An 18,344-nucleotide genomic window follows, 5' to 3' on the forward strand; every position below is an offset into this window, starting at 1 on the left:
AAATATTACATTAATATTATTTTTGCAAATATTAAACATCATTCAGACATGCAAGTTTGGTAGCAGCAGATGACAGGCTGCAACAAGGCCCTGTCCTTACTGCCTGTACCAATGGTAGGACAGGGCTGGACTGCGCCCTCTGATGCTGTGATCGTCCCTGTAACCAATTTTATTCAGAGCATGGTGCACAGGGCAGCCATTCATCTGGGCAGAGGAACTCTGGATAAGCACTAAGGAGTGCACTTTTGCAATTTTTCCAGGAGATACCCCTTTTATGTCATAGAAAGCTCTTGCTGAAAAGAATTCGTAAAAACATTTAGATAAATATATTACATAGTTTACAAATGCAAATTGCATTTAACTTGCATAACATGGTGCAAAAAAGGATGAACTGTTTTTTCTAAATTTTTCAGCGCGCTGAAAATTTCACTGAAGATATTAAAGATGCTAGAAGCATTCAGCATATTGAGGAAAGGTAAATGTAATTATCACCATCTACATAGTGTGATTCAAAAGGAAATCAGTGGCCCTAAAAAGAAAAAGATAAATAGATCTTTAAGGCTACAGCCACACACTGTATTTTTGGACCAAAATACACTCTGTATCCAGGCTAACACAGTGGCTCCGAGTGCAGGCACATCCAAAAGATAGGGGTGTAGTGGATGATTCTCGGCCTGCGTTTATTTGCAGGCTAAGAATCAGCCCGATGTTGCCTAAGCCATAAGGGGATCTCCATAAGGTAAGTGATTTTTATGTCCTTTAGTGCTCTACCACTTGTATCTGGAACATAGTTAATGACCTTTGTTTAAGAGACCTGACTCTTATCCTGTTTTTAAAGGAAATCTCAACTATAGTTCTGGTTTCAATCCCAACGCATAGGGCACCTTACAAAAGTTTTAGTGCTCGCTAAAAATAAATACTAATGTTGATTTAAGGACCAGACATTGGTCTAAGTGACTAATTCAGACAGTTGAAATTGTGAATCTGTACCAAATGTAAGGTAGAGACCCGGGTGTTCATACCCCGGGTCTGTCGCTTAAATAGAAAAACAGAAAGGTCTGAGAGGCGATATAAAGGAGCTCACCGTAGTCCCGTGGTGGTCCGGGTGCTCAGAGCCCCGAACCCATAGCCAAGGCAGGAATCCAGAGAGTTTTTAAAGGGTGAATCCAAGCGCACCGGACAGCAGGATATTCTCTTAAAACTTAATCTTTATTCATCCATTAAAAACATGCCACGCCTAACGCGTTTCGTGCACAGATGCACTTAATCATAGCCTATGATTAAGTGCATCTGTGCACGAAAGCGTTAGGCGTGGCATGTTTTTAATGGATGAATAAAGATTAAGTTTTAAGAGAATATCTCTGCATAGGGCGCCTTACCTCAACATGAAACGCATTTTTTGTGCACCCCCAATCTGCATGCACTGCCTGCACCACCACATTCTTGTCTCTTTTGCCAATGTGATGTCACAAACGTAACAAACAAATGTGACGTAACAAAACGGTACAGAGGAGAATCGTTGTGTGTATGCTCAGTGAATATGGATTGAAAGTGAGCATGTGCACCATGCCAAGAGACAAGGAGAATTCCAAACAGAGGGGGGAGAGAGAGAGAGTAAGAGAGCTGTTCAGATGGAGACAAATCAAGAAAATGCTGCAGCTTCACTGTTTGGTTTTAGGGACAGAAGTGGCAGGTATTTGAGGAATGGTATGAAGCTTTTTACTAATAAGATTTTCGGTTGGGGGGTTGACATGTCCTTTAAAGGAGAAGGAAAGGCTAGTAAAGAGTTAATCTCGAGCTGCGGGCATACCTTCAGTTTTCTCAATAGTGCCCTTAAAGGTGGCCATACACGGGCCGACTATAGCTGCCGATATCGGTCCCTTGGACCGATTCGGCAGCTAATCGGCCCGTGTATGGGGAGAGCAGAGCGGCCTGGCCGACCGATATCTGGCCTGAAATTGGCCAGATCTCGATCGGCCAGGTTAGAAAATCTGGTCGGATCGGGGACCGCATCGGCTCGTTGATGCGGTCCCCGATCCGACTGCCCCATTGCCGCTCACATAATCCGATCGTCTGGCCCCAGGGCCAAACGATCGGATTATTATTTTTTTTACCTAAATGGTCCCCGATATCGCCCACCCGTAGGTGGGGATATCGGGGGAAGATCCGCTCGCTTGGCGACATCGCCAAGCGAGCGGATCTGCTCGTGTATGGCCACCTTAAGTCTCCCCATATTTTAATCATTCAGAAGATCAGAAGCCAAACAGGGAAAAAAAACACTGAGCTGGGTAGAGAAGATTCCCATAATGCAACGCTCCTGCACAGACCTTGCGACCAGTTCCTTAGTAAGCAGGTGCTGGGGGCGTGGGCGATCGGGTGCAGAACCTTCTCACCGGCGGAGCGGAGGGGGGTGGTGGCGATCGGGTGCAGCACCTTGTCACTGTGTGCTGGGGGAGCTGAGCGGGGGGGGATGGGGGTGGCGATCGGGTGCAGCACCTTGTCACTGCATGCTGGGGGAGCTGAGTGGGTGGGGGGTGTCGATCGGGTGCAGCACCTTGTCTCCCTTAGCCAGCACATTCCAAGCAGCAGCAGTATGTTTGGCTACACCCCCAGCCTCAAGTTAGTTAGCTGCTGAAGGAAGCATGGCTGCTGCTGGGAACTTTTAGAACAGGGGTCTCAAACTCGCGGGCCATTTGCGGCCCTCAGTACAGTATTTTGTGGCCCGCACCAACGCCTTCTCAAAAGCAATGAATGGATCGCGATTTTTATTGCGATTCAAGGGATAATGCAAGGCACGGCGGGCGGGAGCTGCTGATTGCGGAAATGACGTTATGCCATCATAACAGTTATTATGGGAAGACATTCTGTGTGCACAATTTGCTGCTAAGGAGCTAATTGTGCACACAGAACGTCTTCCCATAATAACTGTTATGATGGCATAACGTCATTTCCGCAATCAGCAGCTCCCGCCCGCCGTGCCTTGCATTATCCCTTGAAAGCCAATTTTTTGTGAAATCCTTTATGCGGCCCAGCCTCATCCTGACTTTGCCTCCTGCGGCCCCCAGGTAAATTGAGTTTGAGCCCCCTGTCTTAGAAGCTCGTAGTAAGCTCCTAGTGCCTCTCTCCTTCTCTCTCTTTCCCTGACTCTCTCTGTCCGGATGGGGGGGGGGGTGTTGGAGCATGTGCAGTAGAGAGTAGTGAGGGAAAGGAAATGGGCATCCCTATTAAAGATGCCGGCGCCATTCACTGAAACGAGTAGGTAGTATGTAGTAAGTGTATCTCTGTAAATCTTTCATTAGGCAAGCCAGAAATATAGCGTTTTTACATAGCTATAGTAGTACTATTTAATAGTGTGCTTAATAGATTTTTACTTTCCATGTCCTTTAAAGTTAAACCCAGGGAACAGAATAGAATCAATAGTGCATTAAAAACCAGTTACATTTACATACAACTTTAAAACCATTAAAATCTTAAATGAATGTACAATGGAAATTTGCTGAGAATTAAGGAATTGGCAACTGATTGCATGCAGTTAAAACTTTTGCATCCCTTATTGTTGTTTGCCCTTGCTTCAGAGTTTAAAGTAAATGACTCCTGTATTGTTTTCTCAATTCATAAGTGGACAGTATTATATGCCTTTAACATATTTCTCGGGTACGTCCCTAGGTTGCACAGGCAACACATGAGTTAATGCACTCTTCCGTTTAGGAGGCAGGATAGGAAAAAAGGGCTAGGCTCTCCTCCAACCCACCCTCTTCCCTGCATTAAACCCCCCCTCCAACAGTTTTTCACTATCCTGGAGGAGGCTTGGGAGCTTTGCTCCTTACACTTTTTTATTTTCATTCTCTTTTATTTCAACTTATTTTGTTTTACTTTATTTCCTTTTTCTTGTGGGTCATTTGACTTGGGTCACTGCTAAGGAGATTTGGGAACGCGGGTACATAGCCACTCTCTTTAGGCATGCTTCAGCACTGTCAACAGAGTTTTTGAAGTGGAAGTCTCTGGACCAGTAAGGTTGCCTCTGCTTCTTTCTATTCAGTAGGAAGTAAAAGCAGCAGGCACCAGCACCTTACACGCCAACTGGAACTTGGAGTGGACTGTGCCGATTGCTTTTCTCTTGCCGCTGATTCAACCAAACAGGATAGCAGCGCTACTCTCCTGTTTCCAGCAGGGTGTTCACAGCAATCACTGCATAAAGCTCCTCCCTCTGGGCCCCACAGGCCCTCCCAGGTACCACTGGCCCAGTCCACGCTACTCTACCACCCTTGTATTTTTCACAGCTTCTGCTGTTAATTCTCTGCACATTAACTAGCCTAACATGGCCTCTGAGGCGACTCAGAGCTCTCCTCAACCAGACACAGGAGAGTCAACAAGGACCACAGGTCCTACCCCAGTCACTAGCAAGCAAACAAACACAACAAAACTAAAGAACAGGCCCAGGACAATAAAAAAATGCAGACTTTTACCACAGCAGCCTTATGGTCCCATGGGAACATCACATCAGTTTCAGCCTTTCTAGGCCACACTTTTGGGCTTATCTGCCTCACTGGAAAAAATCTCTGCAATGCAGCAATCACAATAAGGTGCTATATCAGATATGACCCCTTTTATTGTACCTACTGCTAGCACAGCACTAGATCCCCCACATGTGGAGGCAGAGGTCTATACTTATGAGGACAAGAATCCAATTGTTAATTGCATAGTTACATAGGGTTGACATAAGACCAGAGTCCATCAAATTCAACCCTTCAATGATTATGAGGATATAGAATCTCCTATTCACACTTCTGATCCTTCACAAAATCTCAAGCTACAGCCTTCAAATGTCAGACATGTTCCAAACTCTAGGTATCCTGGAAGAACCTAAAGAACAGAAGAATGTCTAAAATCCTCAGCACTATTCACTTCCTGTGTGGCTCTACCGTGGACACTCTGCTCCTAGTCAAAATCACTAGATCTTAGACACAATCATCAACAAAAAGCATTTTCCTACCACGCCCTAGTAACTTGCAGACTAAGCCCTTTGATCCTCCACTTTTGGCTAACACTCCCCTCAATGCTCAAGATCCCACACCTAGTACTTGGGTTCCATGAAGGGCTACCGATCCATCAGGAGGCCAGCTTGGAATTCCCAGAGGTGTTTCCCCAAAGAACCCTCAGACAAGTCACAAGACGCCGAAAATACAAGCTTCTCCCAGGGTCCAAGGGCCTCTTGCTCTTTAGGGAGGCTTGGCTATCTACAACTACAGACAGATGAGTCCATGTTTTTTTCGGGTTACCAAATGCAGTTCCACTATACCCCACCATCCAAATCCCTGGAGTCAAATACCCCCCCAAAAAAGAGACTTGCCCTCAAATAAGCCATAAATACCATGTTGGTTTCCAGGGTGACCGTACCAGTACTGTGCACAGAGAGAAAAACAGGCTTCTATGCCAGTCTTTTTCTTGTGCCCGAAAAGGATGAATTATTCAGCCCAGTGCTCAACTTGAAAGCCTTATACAGATTTATATATGTGCCATCCTTTAAGATGGAATTCCTTTTGTCTGTAATAGCCAACGTCCAAAAGGGAGATTTTTGTTACATCCATTGATCTCCGAGATGCATACCTGTATTTCCATATCCATTAATCCCACCAAAAGTATCTGCTTCACATACTACGGAAAACATCAGTTTCAGGCCCTCCCCTTCAAGCTGGCCGCAGCTCCTTGTGTATTCTCAAAACTTATGGCAGCTCTAGTGGCTTACATGTGGCGACAAGGCCTACCTTACCCTTATCTACCTGCCTTATCTGGACAATCTACTACTACAAACCTCATCTCACTTACTGGCACACGCCAGAACCAACAGGTGCTTACAAATTTTTGAAGCTCACTGGTGGCAGATCCATGTTGAAAGGAGCATGCTACTCCCTAAGCGGTCCATAATTTTTCTGGGCGTCCACTTTGACTCCGGACAACACAAGGTTTCTCTCATGGCAGAGAAGCAGAAACGCCTCATGATAGCCACACGCCAAGCTGCTACCTCCAAAAACAATGACTATAAAATTCTGCATGTGCCCTCTACAGCTGGACTTCCTCAGGCAATGGGCAAGAGTACACCATGTCCTCACAACTTCAATATCCCTGTCCGAATCCACAAAGCTCTCCTTACAGTGGTGGCTTCAACCTACTCACAGGCAGAGTCGGCTCAGTCACCCACTAGGCTGTTGTCACAACCGATGCCAGCTTACTTGGCTGGGGCAGAGTCTTTGGCCACAGGACAGTTCAGGGCAAATGGTCACAGCAATAGACAAAACTGCACATCAACTTGCTAAAACTTCAAGCAGTTTACCTCTCCACTCATTGGGCATATTTCCCGGGGGCCAATTGGTCAAGGTCCAATCAGACAACGCCACCACGTTGGCTTACATAAACTGTCACAAGGAGCAGGGCTGCCTGGAAGGAAGTGTTCCACCTGCTTTAGTGGGCAAAACTTAACCACTGCCATTTTGCAGCAGTCTACATCCTATGCTAGCTGAATTGGGAAGCGAATTTCCTCAGCTGCAAATTTCTGAACCCAGAAGAATAGTCTCTTCACAAAACGGTTTTCCACCAGCTCACTCTTCACTGGGGGGTCCCTTAGGTGGACCTCATGGCCTCTTGGTTAAACCACCAGGTTCCTCTCTATTTCACCAGGTACAGAGACTCACAGATGTTCTGAATTGACACTTCGCAGGCTTCAGTTTCAGACAGGAGCTATAGTACTAGCCCCATATTGGCCACAGAGAGCATGGTTCTATGATCTCCAGATGCTGGCAATAGCCCCACCATGGAAACTTCCTCTAAGACCAGAACTTGTACTGCAGGGAGACTCTTTCCATCGTGGGTTTGAAAACTTGGCAATCACAGTGTGGCTATTGAAAGCTCCATCTGTTCACAGAATGGTTTCTTGCCCAAAGTAACAGCAACAGTCCTAAAAGCTTGCAAACCAACCACCATATCCTCCTACCACCACATTTGGAAACCATTACTCTCTCCAGCTTTGCTTGATTTCCTACAGGAAGACCTTGAGAAGGGGCTAGGGGTTAATTCTTTTAAGGTACAAGTCTCTGCTCTCTCCTTACTTTTTCAACGCCATTTGCACTACACCCAGATATCTAGACCATCCTTCAGCCGGCAATGCACATCAGGCTGTTATACTGACACCCACTCCCTCCATGGGATTTGAACTTGGTTCTCTGTGCCGCTCAAAGTGCATTGTATGAACCACTTGCTACGATTGACTAAAAGCTTCTCACCAGGAAGGTGGCATTTTGGTAGCAATCTCTTTGGCCAGATGAGTATCACACCTCTGAGCATTATGCCACAGATCTTCTTATTGCATTTTTCAAGTGGACGAAGTCATGCTTTGCACGTTACACTCATTCCTGCCTAAGTCCACATCGGCTTTTTACCTTAACCAGGAGCTCATTCTTCCATCACTCTGCCCTAAACCATCAACTCCACAAGAATGGCTCCTACACAGCCTAGATGTTGGGAGAGAGCTAAAATTTTACATTCTTAGGACAGCTTGCTTACGCAGATCAGACTCCCTTTTTTGTCCTGTATGGACCTCCACACAAAGGCGTCAAGACATCCAAATCCTCCATTGCCTGCTGGATTAAGATGGTTAACATGATCCTCATTGCAAACCGTAACAAGTTTTGCAAGTTTTACTCTTCGGAAGCGGCTTTTGGATGCAAAGTACTTTAGTACAAAGCATTACCATTCTTTGCCATTCTTTGCTGTTTCCGTTTTATCATCTTTCTTTACCTTCTTCCACCCACTCTAATTAGTTTGGGACAAACCCATGTGTTGCATGTACTGCCTAGGGATGTACCGAGAAAAGGGGATTTGTTTTTTACCCACGGAAAAAAACCTTTTCTCTGAGTCCCGTCATGGCACAGGACCCCCAGCTCTCTTCTGACTTTCTCTCTCTAGTGATAAGTCGGAACTGTTGGTGGTGGGGTTAATGCAGGGGAGAGGGGGAGGCTAGGATGACAGCCCCATTGGTTTTTTTGCTATCCTGCCTCCTAAAGGGAAGAGTGCAGTAACCCATGTGTTGCCTGTGCTGCCGTGATGGGCAAATCCCCCTTTTAGTGATATGATAGTAATTTTGTCACTTTTGCACCTAGAATCCTTGAAGAAAAAGATTTAGACAGATCAAAGGGAAAAACATTTTCACAGCTATTCCATATTCCATGCATACCCCAGAAGTTACATTTAAAGTTAAACAAAACAGGTAAACCATTACTATTACTACTGTTTGCATTGACTATTTTACATTCTGATATATTTGAATATAACATAGATTGGGCAAATGTTGCACGTTTTATTACATCCTTCCTATCAATATATAAACAACTGTAAGCAGGGCCCCCTAATACCCTCTAAATTATTGTATTGTTTTCTATTAATGTAAAGCTTAACTTGCTGGTGCTATATAAATAAATGATGATGATGAACTGTAAGAAAGAAAACTATTTGTGAAGCTGATTTATTAAACATCAACTTCAGTAGAATTTTTAAATTAATTTGAAAATGAAGGCTTGATTTTTTTCCCTTTCAATATTTAGAAAGCGTACAATTAATGCCGCAATAGTCCATGTTTATTTGAACTAGTGCTACAACCCTTCCCAGCTATATAAAATAGTTTTATAAGGTTAACTGATCTAAATTACAAAAGCAGAATTAACTCATACTGCAAGGTTAGAATTTATTATCATCAGTAAAGTTCAAGATCAGTTATGAGCTTGTTTTTATGTCCGGAATCAAATCCTTAAATTATTTTAGAGTTCATGGGTTACTAGAGGAGCTTCAAAATCAATTTAACTGGAACACTAAAAACTAAAACAGAAAAAAGTTACAAGGGCCTTAAGTATGTTGAAAATTGCCTTTATGTGGAAAAACTATATCTTGCAGATAGAGAAGAAAACCCATCTGAAACTAACCAAAGAACAAGTGCCAGCATTTTATCTTGTCAATATCTGAGCAAGGAAATGGTATCCTTTTTATAAATTATTTATTTATAATATATTTACTAACATATCATGCAGTAAGATCCATTTACAGTGGCTTGCAAAAATATTCGGCCCCCTTGAACTTTTCCACATTTTTTCACATTACAGCCACAAACATGAATCAATTTTATTGGAATTCCACGTGAAAGACCAATACAAAGTGGTGTACACGTGAGAAGTGGAACGAAAATCATACATGATTCCAAACATTTTTTACAAATAAATAACTGCAAAGTGGTGTGTGCGTAATTATTCAGCCCCCTTTAGTCTGAGTGCAGTCAGTTGCCCATAGACATTGCCTGATGAGTGCAAATGACTAAATAGAGTGCTCCTGTGTGTAATCTAATGTCAGTACAAATACAGCTGCTCTGTGATGGCCTCAGAGGTTGTCTAAGAGAATATTGGGAGCAACAACACCATGAAGTCCAAAGAACACACCAGACAGGTCAGGGATAAAGTTATTGAGAAATTTAAAGCAGGCTTAGGCTACAAAAAGATTTCCAAAGCCTTGAACATCCCACGGAGCACTGTTCAAGCGATCATTCAGAAATGGAAGGAGTATAGCACAACTGTGAACCTACCAAGACAAGGCCATCCACCTAAACTCACAGGCCGAACAAGGAGAGCGCTGATCAGAAATGCAGCCAAGAGGCCCATGGTGACTCTGGACGAGCTGCAGAGATCTACAGCTCAGGTGGGGGAATCTGTCCATAGGACAACTATTAGTCGTGCACTGCACAAAGTTGGCTTTTATGAAAGAGTGGCAAGAAGAAAGCCATTGTTAACAGAAAACCATAAGAAGTCCCGTTTGCAGTTTGCCACAAGCCATGTGGGGGACACAGCAAACATGTGGAAGAAGTTGCTCTGGTCAGATGAGACCAAAATGCAAAACGCTATGTGTGGCGGAAAACTAACACTGCACATCACTCTGAACACACCATCCCCACTGTCAAATATGGTGGTGGCAGCATCATGCTCTGGGGGTGCTTCTCTTCAGCAGGGACAGGGAAGCTGGTCAGAGTTGATGGGAAGATGGATGGAGCCAAATACAGGGCAATCGTGGAAGAAAACCTCTTGGAGTCTGTAAAAGACTTGAGACTGGGGCGGAGGTTCACCTTCCAGCAGGACAACAACCCTAAACATAAAGCCAGGGCAACAATGGAATGGTTTAAAACAAAACATATCCATGTGTTAGAATGGCCCAGTCAAAGTCCAGATCTAAATCCAATCGAGAATCTGTGGCAAGATCTGAAAACTGCTGTTCACAAATGCTGTCCTTCTAATCTGACTGAGCTGGAGCTGTTTTGCAAAGAAGAATGGGCAAGGCTGGTAGAGACATACCCTAAAAGACTGGCAGCTGTAATTGCAGCAAAAGGTGGTTCTACAAAGTATTGACTCAGGGGGCTGAATAATTATGCACACCCCGCTTTGCAGTTATTTATTTGTAAAAAATGTTTGGAATCATGTATGATTTTCGTTCCACTTCTCATGTGTACACCACTTTGTATTGGTCTTTCACGTGGAATTCCAATAAAATTGATTCATGTTTGTGGCTGTAATGTGACAAAATGTGGAAAAGTTCAAGGGGGCCGAATACTTTTGCAAGCCACTGTAGGTATATGAAAAAAGGAAGAACCTCAAACTACAGCCTTATTACAGGGTGCACAGTGTGTATATAAGAGTATAGATTTAGACGTTAAAGGAGAAGGAAAGGCTAAGTCACTTGGGGGTGCTAAAATGTTAGGCACCCCCAAGTGACTTTAATCGCTTACCTCGTACCTCGGGCTGGTGTCCCTTTTAGGAGAAAACAGCACCAGCCCAGGGTACCTGGAGCGATGCGCTTTCTCCTTCCGGCATCGTTTCGCTGCGACTACACAATAGGTGCATGCGCAGTAGAGTGAAAAACCGACTTCTCTGTTAAAGTTCTGCTTTTCACTCTACTGCGCATGCGCGCGTGAGTGATACAGGAAGGAGGAAGCGCTGCAGGTACCCCGTGCTGGTGCTGTTCTCTCTGAACAGGGGCACCAGCCTGGGGGAAAAGGTAAGCGATTCAAGTCACTTGGGGGTGCCTAACATTTTGGCACCCCCAAGTGACTTTGCCTTTCCTTCTCCTTTAAAGACACATAAGATCCTGGCACACCTGCTTTAATTCATAAAAAGTAACCTTTATTAATCCTAAATTAAAATACAATAACACTAAAAATTGGGAAAGAAAAGAAGGAAAGGTTAAAAAATCTAATACACACCCTAATACCTACTTCAATTGGCTAAACTGACTCATAAAGTGTAGCACGTAAATATTGTTAATTTGTTACCAACATAAATTTTACTTGAATCAGAATTCTATATGAGCAACATATGTAACAATTGTTACTGTGAGCTGGCTAATTGCACAAAAAGTAGCATACGTAGCTTATCCAAGCATATTGTCAGTTGTGCAACATAATGGAGGGGGAGACCGTGATTCTAACTGGACTGCAGCTAAGTAATTACTTATTTATACATATTAAACTTTATTTCTTTCTTTTTCTTTGCAGCATTTTAAGATAAGTAGTGGTTAGGGATAATTTATATTCTTACACAGTCATTAACCATCTAGATAATGTAATATGTGCCAATAAATTATTGATTACCAATTTTTATTTGTCATTCTTTCTATGCATGTTTCATACATATTATAATTACGGACTCCGCAGAACAACTTCCGCGTCAATTGTAAATAATCCGCTTTGTACACCCCTATATATACTATAATTCATTCAACTTGATTACTATCTTAAATCAATCACTGTTGCCAATAATGTATAACGATCACTTATTCTGAGGATTAAAAACTGCCCCTTTAAGTTTATTGTTCTCCGCCTGCAAAATATGCTGTGCGCTTAAACATCAAAATTGTTTATTTAAAAACTGCTCTTATACGGGGAGTTTTTAACTTTTCCTTCTTTTCTTTTCTTTCCCAATTTTTAGCGATATTGTATTTTAATTGTCTTCTCCCGTATTACTAACTTTCTCAATGACCATAATTTATGAGACCCCCTGCAATCTGGTTTTCGGCCTGCGCACTCTACTGAGACAGCGTTGTGCAGAGTTACAAACGATCTTCAGGTTGCCAAAGCCAAAGGTCACTTTTCCATACTAATCCTCCTAGATCTATCGGCTGCATTTGGTACGGTTGACCACTCCCTCCTGATGCAAATTCTGCATTCGATTGGTCTCCGCAGTCAGGCTGCATCTTGGATCTCTTCTTATCTCTCTAACCGTTCATTCACTGTCTCCTATGCTAATAAAACCTCATCTCCAGTTCCTCTTAATGTGGGGGTACCTCAAGGCTCTGTACTTGGGCCGTTGTTGTTCTCCCTCTAAACTCTGTCTTTGGGAGATCTTATCCGTTCATTTGGCTTCAAATACCATCTGTATGCTGATGATATCCAAATTTATCTGTCGACCCCTTCATTAACAGCTGAAACTGAGACTCAAATCTCTAACTGCCTCCTGGCCATCTCTAACTGGATGAACCAACACCACCTCAAACTCAACCTAACAAAAACTGAACTAATGATCTTTCCGCCTAAGCCTGGTCCTACCCCCCCTTTTCTATCTCTATTGATGGCACCCTCATCAACCCTGTCGATTCGGCGCGTTGTTTGGGGGTGATCTTTGACTCCAGTCTCTCCTTTTCTAACCACATTAACACCACTGTCAAAACCTGTCACTTTTTCTTACGCAATATTGCCAAAATTCGTCCCTTTCTTTCTACTGCAACAGCTAAGCTGCTCATGCATGCTCTCATCCTGTCACGACTGGACTACTGCAACCTGCTATTAACCGGCCTCCCTAACTCCCATCTTTCCCCCCTACAGTCTATATTAAACACTGCTGCCAGAATTCTCCTCCTCTCATCCAGGAGAGTTCAGGCCCTTCCCCTGCTAAACCCAGCGACAGGCTACTGTTATGGGTCAATCTTTACAGCAAGGTATAACTTACAGATTTGTGCCTCTTCAGTGGTCAGGACAGTTTCAAGGTAAACTGCATTCCAGTCCTTTGATTCTTCTGATTTAGGGGCCCATTCATGAAACCACGAAATGTGTGTGGTTAAAAGCATGATTGGAAAAAATTCGGTGTAACCACAATAATTTCTGATGTACGAAAATGTCAAAAAAATTATTTTCTTGGTAGTACGAAAATATTGTGGTTGCGATCCGAAAGTCACAAAATATTCGGATCCAAAAGATCGTAAATGGCGCGAAAACCTTTCTGGCTTTGGAACTTCAATGTATGATTTTGGAAGCCTTCCATAGGACTCAATTGCACTCTACAGAGCCAAGCTGGCCAAAAGATAGTCACAATACCAAAGCTTGAATGAATTCCAAAATGTCGTGGCCTTTGCAAAAAACACTTTTCGTGGATATTAACGAAAACCACAAAAAAGTTGTGGAATTTTAACAAAAATATCGTGGACATAACGAAAAGTTCTATAAATTAGAAAAAATAAGATTTTCTGAAAAAAAATTGTGGTTTCATGAATGGGCCCCTTAGTCTTGCTCAGAATCACACGGAAACCATAATAAAGTTATTCTACAACAAATGAACTCCAGTATCTGAATTGAATTTCCATAACACTACCATGCAGCAGTGTAGCTACAGGGGTAGGGACTGTAGCCAGACCCTGGAAATACAAATCCATAAGCCTTATGTATCCTAGGGTCTTTAAAAATCTTGTTGGATGAGGATTACAGTAAATGCAGGCCCGGACTGGCATTCAATATAGGCCCTAACCAAACAGCCCCCCAACAGTCCACTAAAAAGTGACTGCCCCTCTGGCATTTGCCAGAATCCACACACTGCCAGTACAGGTCCAATTACATCCTCTCCTGATGGACCTGCCTAGGCCTCCATTATAATCTGATGGTTGGCCATGGGACAAATCAAAAGAGGTTTCCAATCAAGCAGATCTTTCCATATATGCCCAGCTTAAAGAAGAACTAAACCCCAATATTAATACTCAACTAACAATATTTTAATCAGATTAAGGGGCGGATTCACAAAAAGTCGTTAACACTTAAGTAGTGATTCACCAATGAGTCATTTCGCATGTGTTACTGCTCATATTGCATGCGCAAAAATCTCAGTTAGTTCAGAGATGTAGGGTGGGGCAGAGTTATGAACTGCTTTGAATGTGAGAGTCATTAGTTTAAATTTTATCCTGGATGATAAGGGAAGCCAGTGCAGAGTGGCATGGCAGAGGAGGAGCAGTTGGAAAGGTGTATGAGCCTGGCAGCAGTATTCATTATGGACTGGAGAGGGGACAGTCTTTGGAGGGGAAGGCCAATTAATAGGGAGTTACAGTAGTCCAGGCGAGATATGATAAGAGAGTGAATTAGAATCTTGGCAGCATCTTGGGTGATAAATGATTGTATTTTGGAAATAGTTCTTAGGTGAAAGTGACATGATTTGATAAGTGACTGGATATGAGGAGTAAAGGACACGGCGGAATCAAGGATAACCCCAAGGCACTGGGCCTGGGAAGATGGGGTGATGGTAGAATTGTTAACCGTTATAGATACCTCGGGAACAATGTGGGCGTTGGATGGGGGAAAGAGAACCAATTCAGTCTTAGAGAGGTTTAATTTAAGGTAACGTTGGGACATCCAAGTGGAGATAGCGGACAGGCAGGAAGAGACACGAGTTAGAAGCTCTGGGTTGAGATTAGGAGAGGAAAGATAGATCTGAGTATCATCAGCATAGAGGTGGTACTGAAAGCCAAAAGAATTGATTAATTTGCCAAGTGAGGAGGTATAGAGAGAAAATATTAGGGGACCCAGGGCAGAGCCTTGAGGAACCCCGACAGAAAGAGGCAAGGGAGAAGATGATTCACCATTGTAAGAGACACTAAAGGATAGATCTGAGAGATAAGATGAAAACCAGGATAAGGCAGTGTCACGAAGGCCAAGAGAGCGGAGAGACTGGAGGAGAAGAGGGTGATCCACAGTGTCAAAAGCAGCCGAGAGATCGAGAAGTATTAGTAGCGAGTAGTGTTTTTTGGCTTTAGCCGATAGGGGTCATTTGTTAGTCAGGTTAGAGCAGTTTTGGTGGAGTGTTGTTGTCTAAAACCAGATTGTAGGGGATCCAGGAGTTTATTGTCAGAGAGGAATAGCGTCAGGCGGTTGTAAACTAGGCGCTCGAGTAGATGGAGTTTGCAGTCGGATTTTTGTTGGATTGTGAAGAAGGGAATCAAGTATGTGATCATCCTAGAGTGATGCATGCTTGAGTTTTCAGGGAACCTGTCATTTTCAGAACGGTAGTTTTCAGAAAGTAACAGTTATGTGCGTAATAGTGTGCGCTAATATTGCATGCTATGAAATAACACATAAATACATTGCGTTCTTTAAAATATCGCCTACAAATATGTCATCGCAAGAAAAATAACGACAATAAAATTGCTTCTTATTTTAGACAAGTGTCCATTTTGTAAATGGATTGTTAATTCTCCAAATATAAGAAGTGATAATATTTTCACATTCTAAAAATAACATTTGACCTTTTGTGAATCATCCCCTAAGTGGCCTATTAAAGAATCTTACCATACTACAATATAGGGCTGATTCACTACAGTGCGTTAAAACGTGCGTTATTTATAGCATGCATTAAAATTTTCTTAACGCACGATTCACAAAAAGCATACTTGCATTAATTTACACACGATTCTGCTTGCGTTTTTTTTAGTCGCGAAGACTATTTTTGTGCGGTATTTGACGGAACGAACGCTAATCAACACACCGCGTACAAATATTTGCTGCGTGGAAAAAAACGCACGCCATGTTAGCCATACATACCATTACTTTCGTAAAACTACTTTTATGAAAATGACCATTTCCTTGCAAACTGGCGGATGCATCACTCTAGGGCCAACACAGACTTGAATAAGTAACACTGCAAAGTCCATATTTTATTAGCAAAAGCTCATTAACTGTACTTTTCTATAATTACCGCCTGCCTCAAGTAGGTGTTAATTTTCGCATAGAATAGTGCGATATTTAGCGCGTCTGAGTGTTTGTGAATTATGCGTTAGTATTATTTCTGCGAGCTAATAAACGCAATGCGGTAAAATTAACGCATGCGATACACGACTTATCGCATGCGGTAATACTGTAGCGAATCGCGCATTAATTTTTGCGTCAATTTTAAGACAAAAAAGCGTGTGATAAAAATGAACGCACTTTAGTGAATCAGCCCTTATATATCAAAAAATATTGCCCTTTTACATGTTTAATATTAACATATTAATTGGCTGATGTGACATGTATACATGCCATTGGTGTGTTTGCATGCACCATGAATCATATGATTCCAGGAGGCAACCCATAGTTCTTAAAATGGTTTTCTATTTAGATTTACTTAATGGCACATACAGAAATCAGGCCCCTTATCTGGAAACCTATTATCCAGAAAGTTCTGAATTACGGAAAGGCCATCTCCCATAGACTCCAGCTTGATCAAATAATTCACATTTTTAAAAATGGTTTAGTTTTTTTCTCTGTAATAATAAAATAGTACCTTGTACTTGATCCCAACTAAGATATAATTAATCCTTATTAATGGTAAAACAATCCTATTGGGTTTAATGAAATAATTTTTTTAGTAGACTTAAGGTAGGAGACCCGAATTATCTGGAAAACCCCAGGTTCCGAGCATTCTGGATAATGGGTCCCATACCTGTACTACTAATAAAGTAAATTTTTATGAAAATGGTTTATTTGGATTAAGCAGGGTTTAACATATAAGCTGCTTTATGCAATTTTTATAGAGACTTACAGTGTTTGTGGGTATAGTTTTCCTTTAGTATGTAATATATTTAGATATTGAGATTTAGGGATGTTAAACAAAAAATTCCAAACAAACTGCTTTTGTTATTGTTGTGTCTTGGAATGTCTTGTACATATGAAGTTGTTTAGACCTCTGAGTTTTAATAGGACACAGATCTACCAAGTGTTCTTGTGGACAATAGATGTGGGCCTCTCACCATAAGAGAGCATACTCTATTATCTGGTAGGCCTCTATTTAGTTAGAGCCACTTTCTAACATACAAATTGTGTAATAAAGGGATGATAAATAGCACAGAGGATTTTTTTCTTGGACATTCTGTGCCCATACTCTTACATATTTATTAAATTCATTTCCAAAATTAATACCCTAGACTGTGCACCCTCATTAAAGCATATTGGATCTGGAGGAATTGAATTCCCATTTGGAAAAAACATGTGTCTCCACTCATCCAAGTTAATGATTATGAAAACTCTCTACCAGTTTGGTGTGCCCTAGACTTATTATTCTCATAATCATCTCTTCAGACCAGGGATCCTCAACCTTTTATACCCGTGAGCCACATATACCTGTAAATGTAAAAAGTGTTAGGGAGCAACACAAGCAGGAAAAAGGTTCCTGGGTGTGCCAAAAAGAGCTATAATTGGCTTATAACTCGCGTCTCTTCCTGCCTGTCTGCTATCTCCACTTGGATGTCCCAACGTTACCTTAAATTAAACCTCTCTAAAACTGAACTGGTTCTCTTTCCCCCATCCAACGCCCACATTGTTCCCGAGGTATCTATAACGGTTAACAATTCTACCATCACCCCATCTTCCCAGGCCCGGTGCCTTGGGGTTATCCTTGATTCTGCCCTGTCCTTCACCCCTCATATCCAATCACTTATCAAATCATGTCACTTTCACCTAAGAAATATCTCCAAAATCCGATCATTTATCACCCAAGATGCTGCCAAAATTCTTATTCACTCTCTTATAATATCTCGCCTGGACTACTGTAACTCCCTATTAATTGGCCTTCCCCTCCAAAGACTGTCCCCTCTCCAGTCCATAATGAATACTGCTGCCAGGCTCATACACCTCTCCAACCGCTCCTCCTCTGCCATGCCACTCTGCCAAGCCCTGCACTGGCTTCCCCTAACATCCAGGATAAAATTCAAACTAATGACCCTCACATTTAAAGCAGTCCATAACTCTGCCCCACCCTACATCTCTGAACTCATCTCTAGATACCATTCAACCCGCTTGTTACGCTCCTCTACTGACCTGCTCCTCAACTCCTCTCTCATTCCCTCCTCATACGCTCGCATTCAAGACTTTGCAAGGGCTGCCCCCCTTCTCTGGAATTCACTCCCACAAACTGTCAGACTTTCTCCCAATCTCTCTGCCTTCAAGAGATCTCTAAAAACACATTTATTCAGAGAAGCTTACCCTAATCTAGTTTAGCAATACCCTGTGCCACACCTCTCACAACTCTGGTCAT

At 42.5% G+C, this 18,344-nt stretch overlaps 1 protein-coding gene across 1 annotated transcript in view; it reads left to right on the forward strand.

Moving 5' to 3' along the window:
* c14orf39 (chromosome 14 open reading frame 39) overlaps positions 1 to 18,344 on the forward strand; it is a 48,082-nt gene that overhangs the window by 17,573 nt on the left and 12,165 nt on the right. The window contains exons 9-11 of the mRNA XM_031892354.1: positions 414 to 475; positions 8,154 to 8,260; positions 8,941 to 9,020. Of these exons, the coding sequence (XP_031748214.1) occupies positions 414 to 475; positions 8,154 to 8,260; positions 8,941 to 9,020 (249 nt within the window). The remainder of the gene's footprint in view (positions 1 to 413; positions 476 to 8,153; positions 8,261 to 8,940; positions 9,021 to 18,344) is intronic.

The sequence above is a fragment of the Xenopus tropicalis genome, chromosome 8 (genome assembly GCF_000004195.4).
Source record: "Xenopus tropicalis strain Nigerian chromosome 8, UCB_Xtro_10.0, whole genome shotgun sequence".
Taxonomy (NCBI): Eukaryota; Metazoa; Chordata; class Amphibia; order Anura; family Pipidae; genus Xenopus; species Xenopus tropicalis.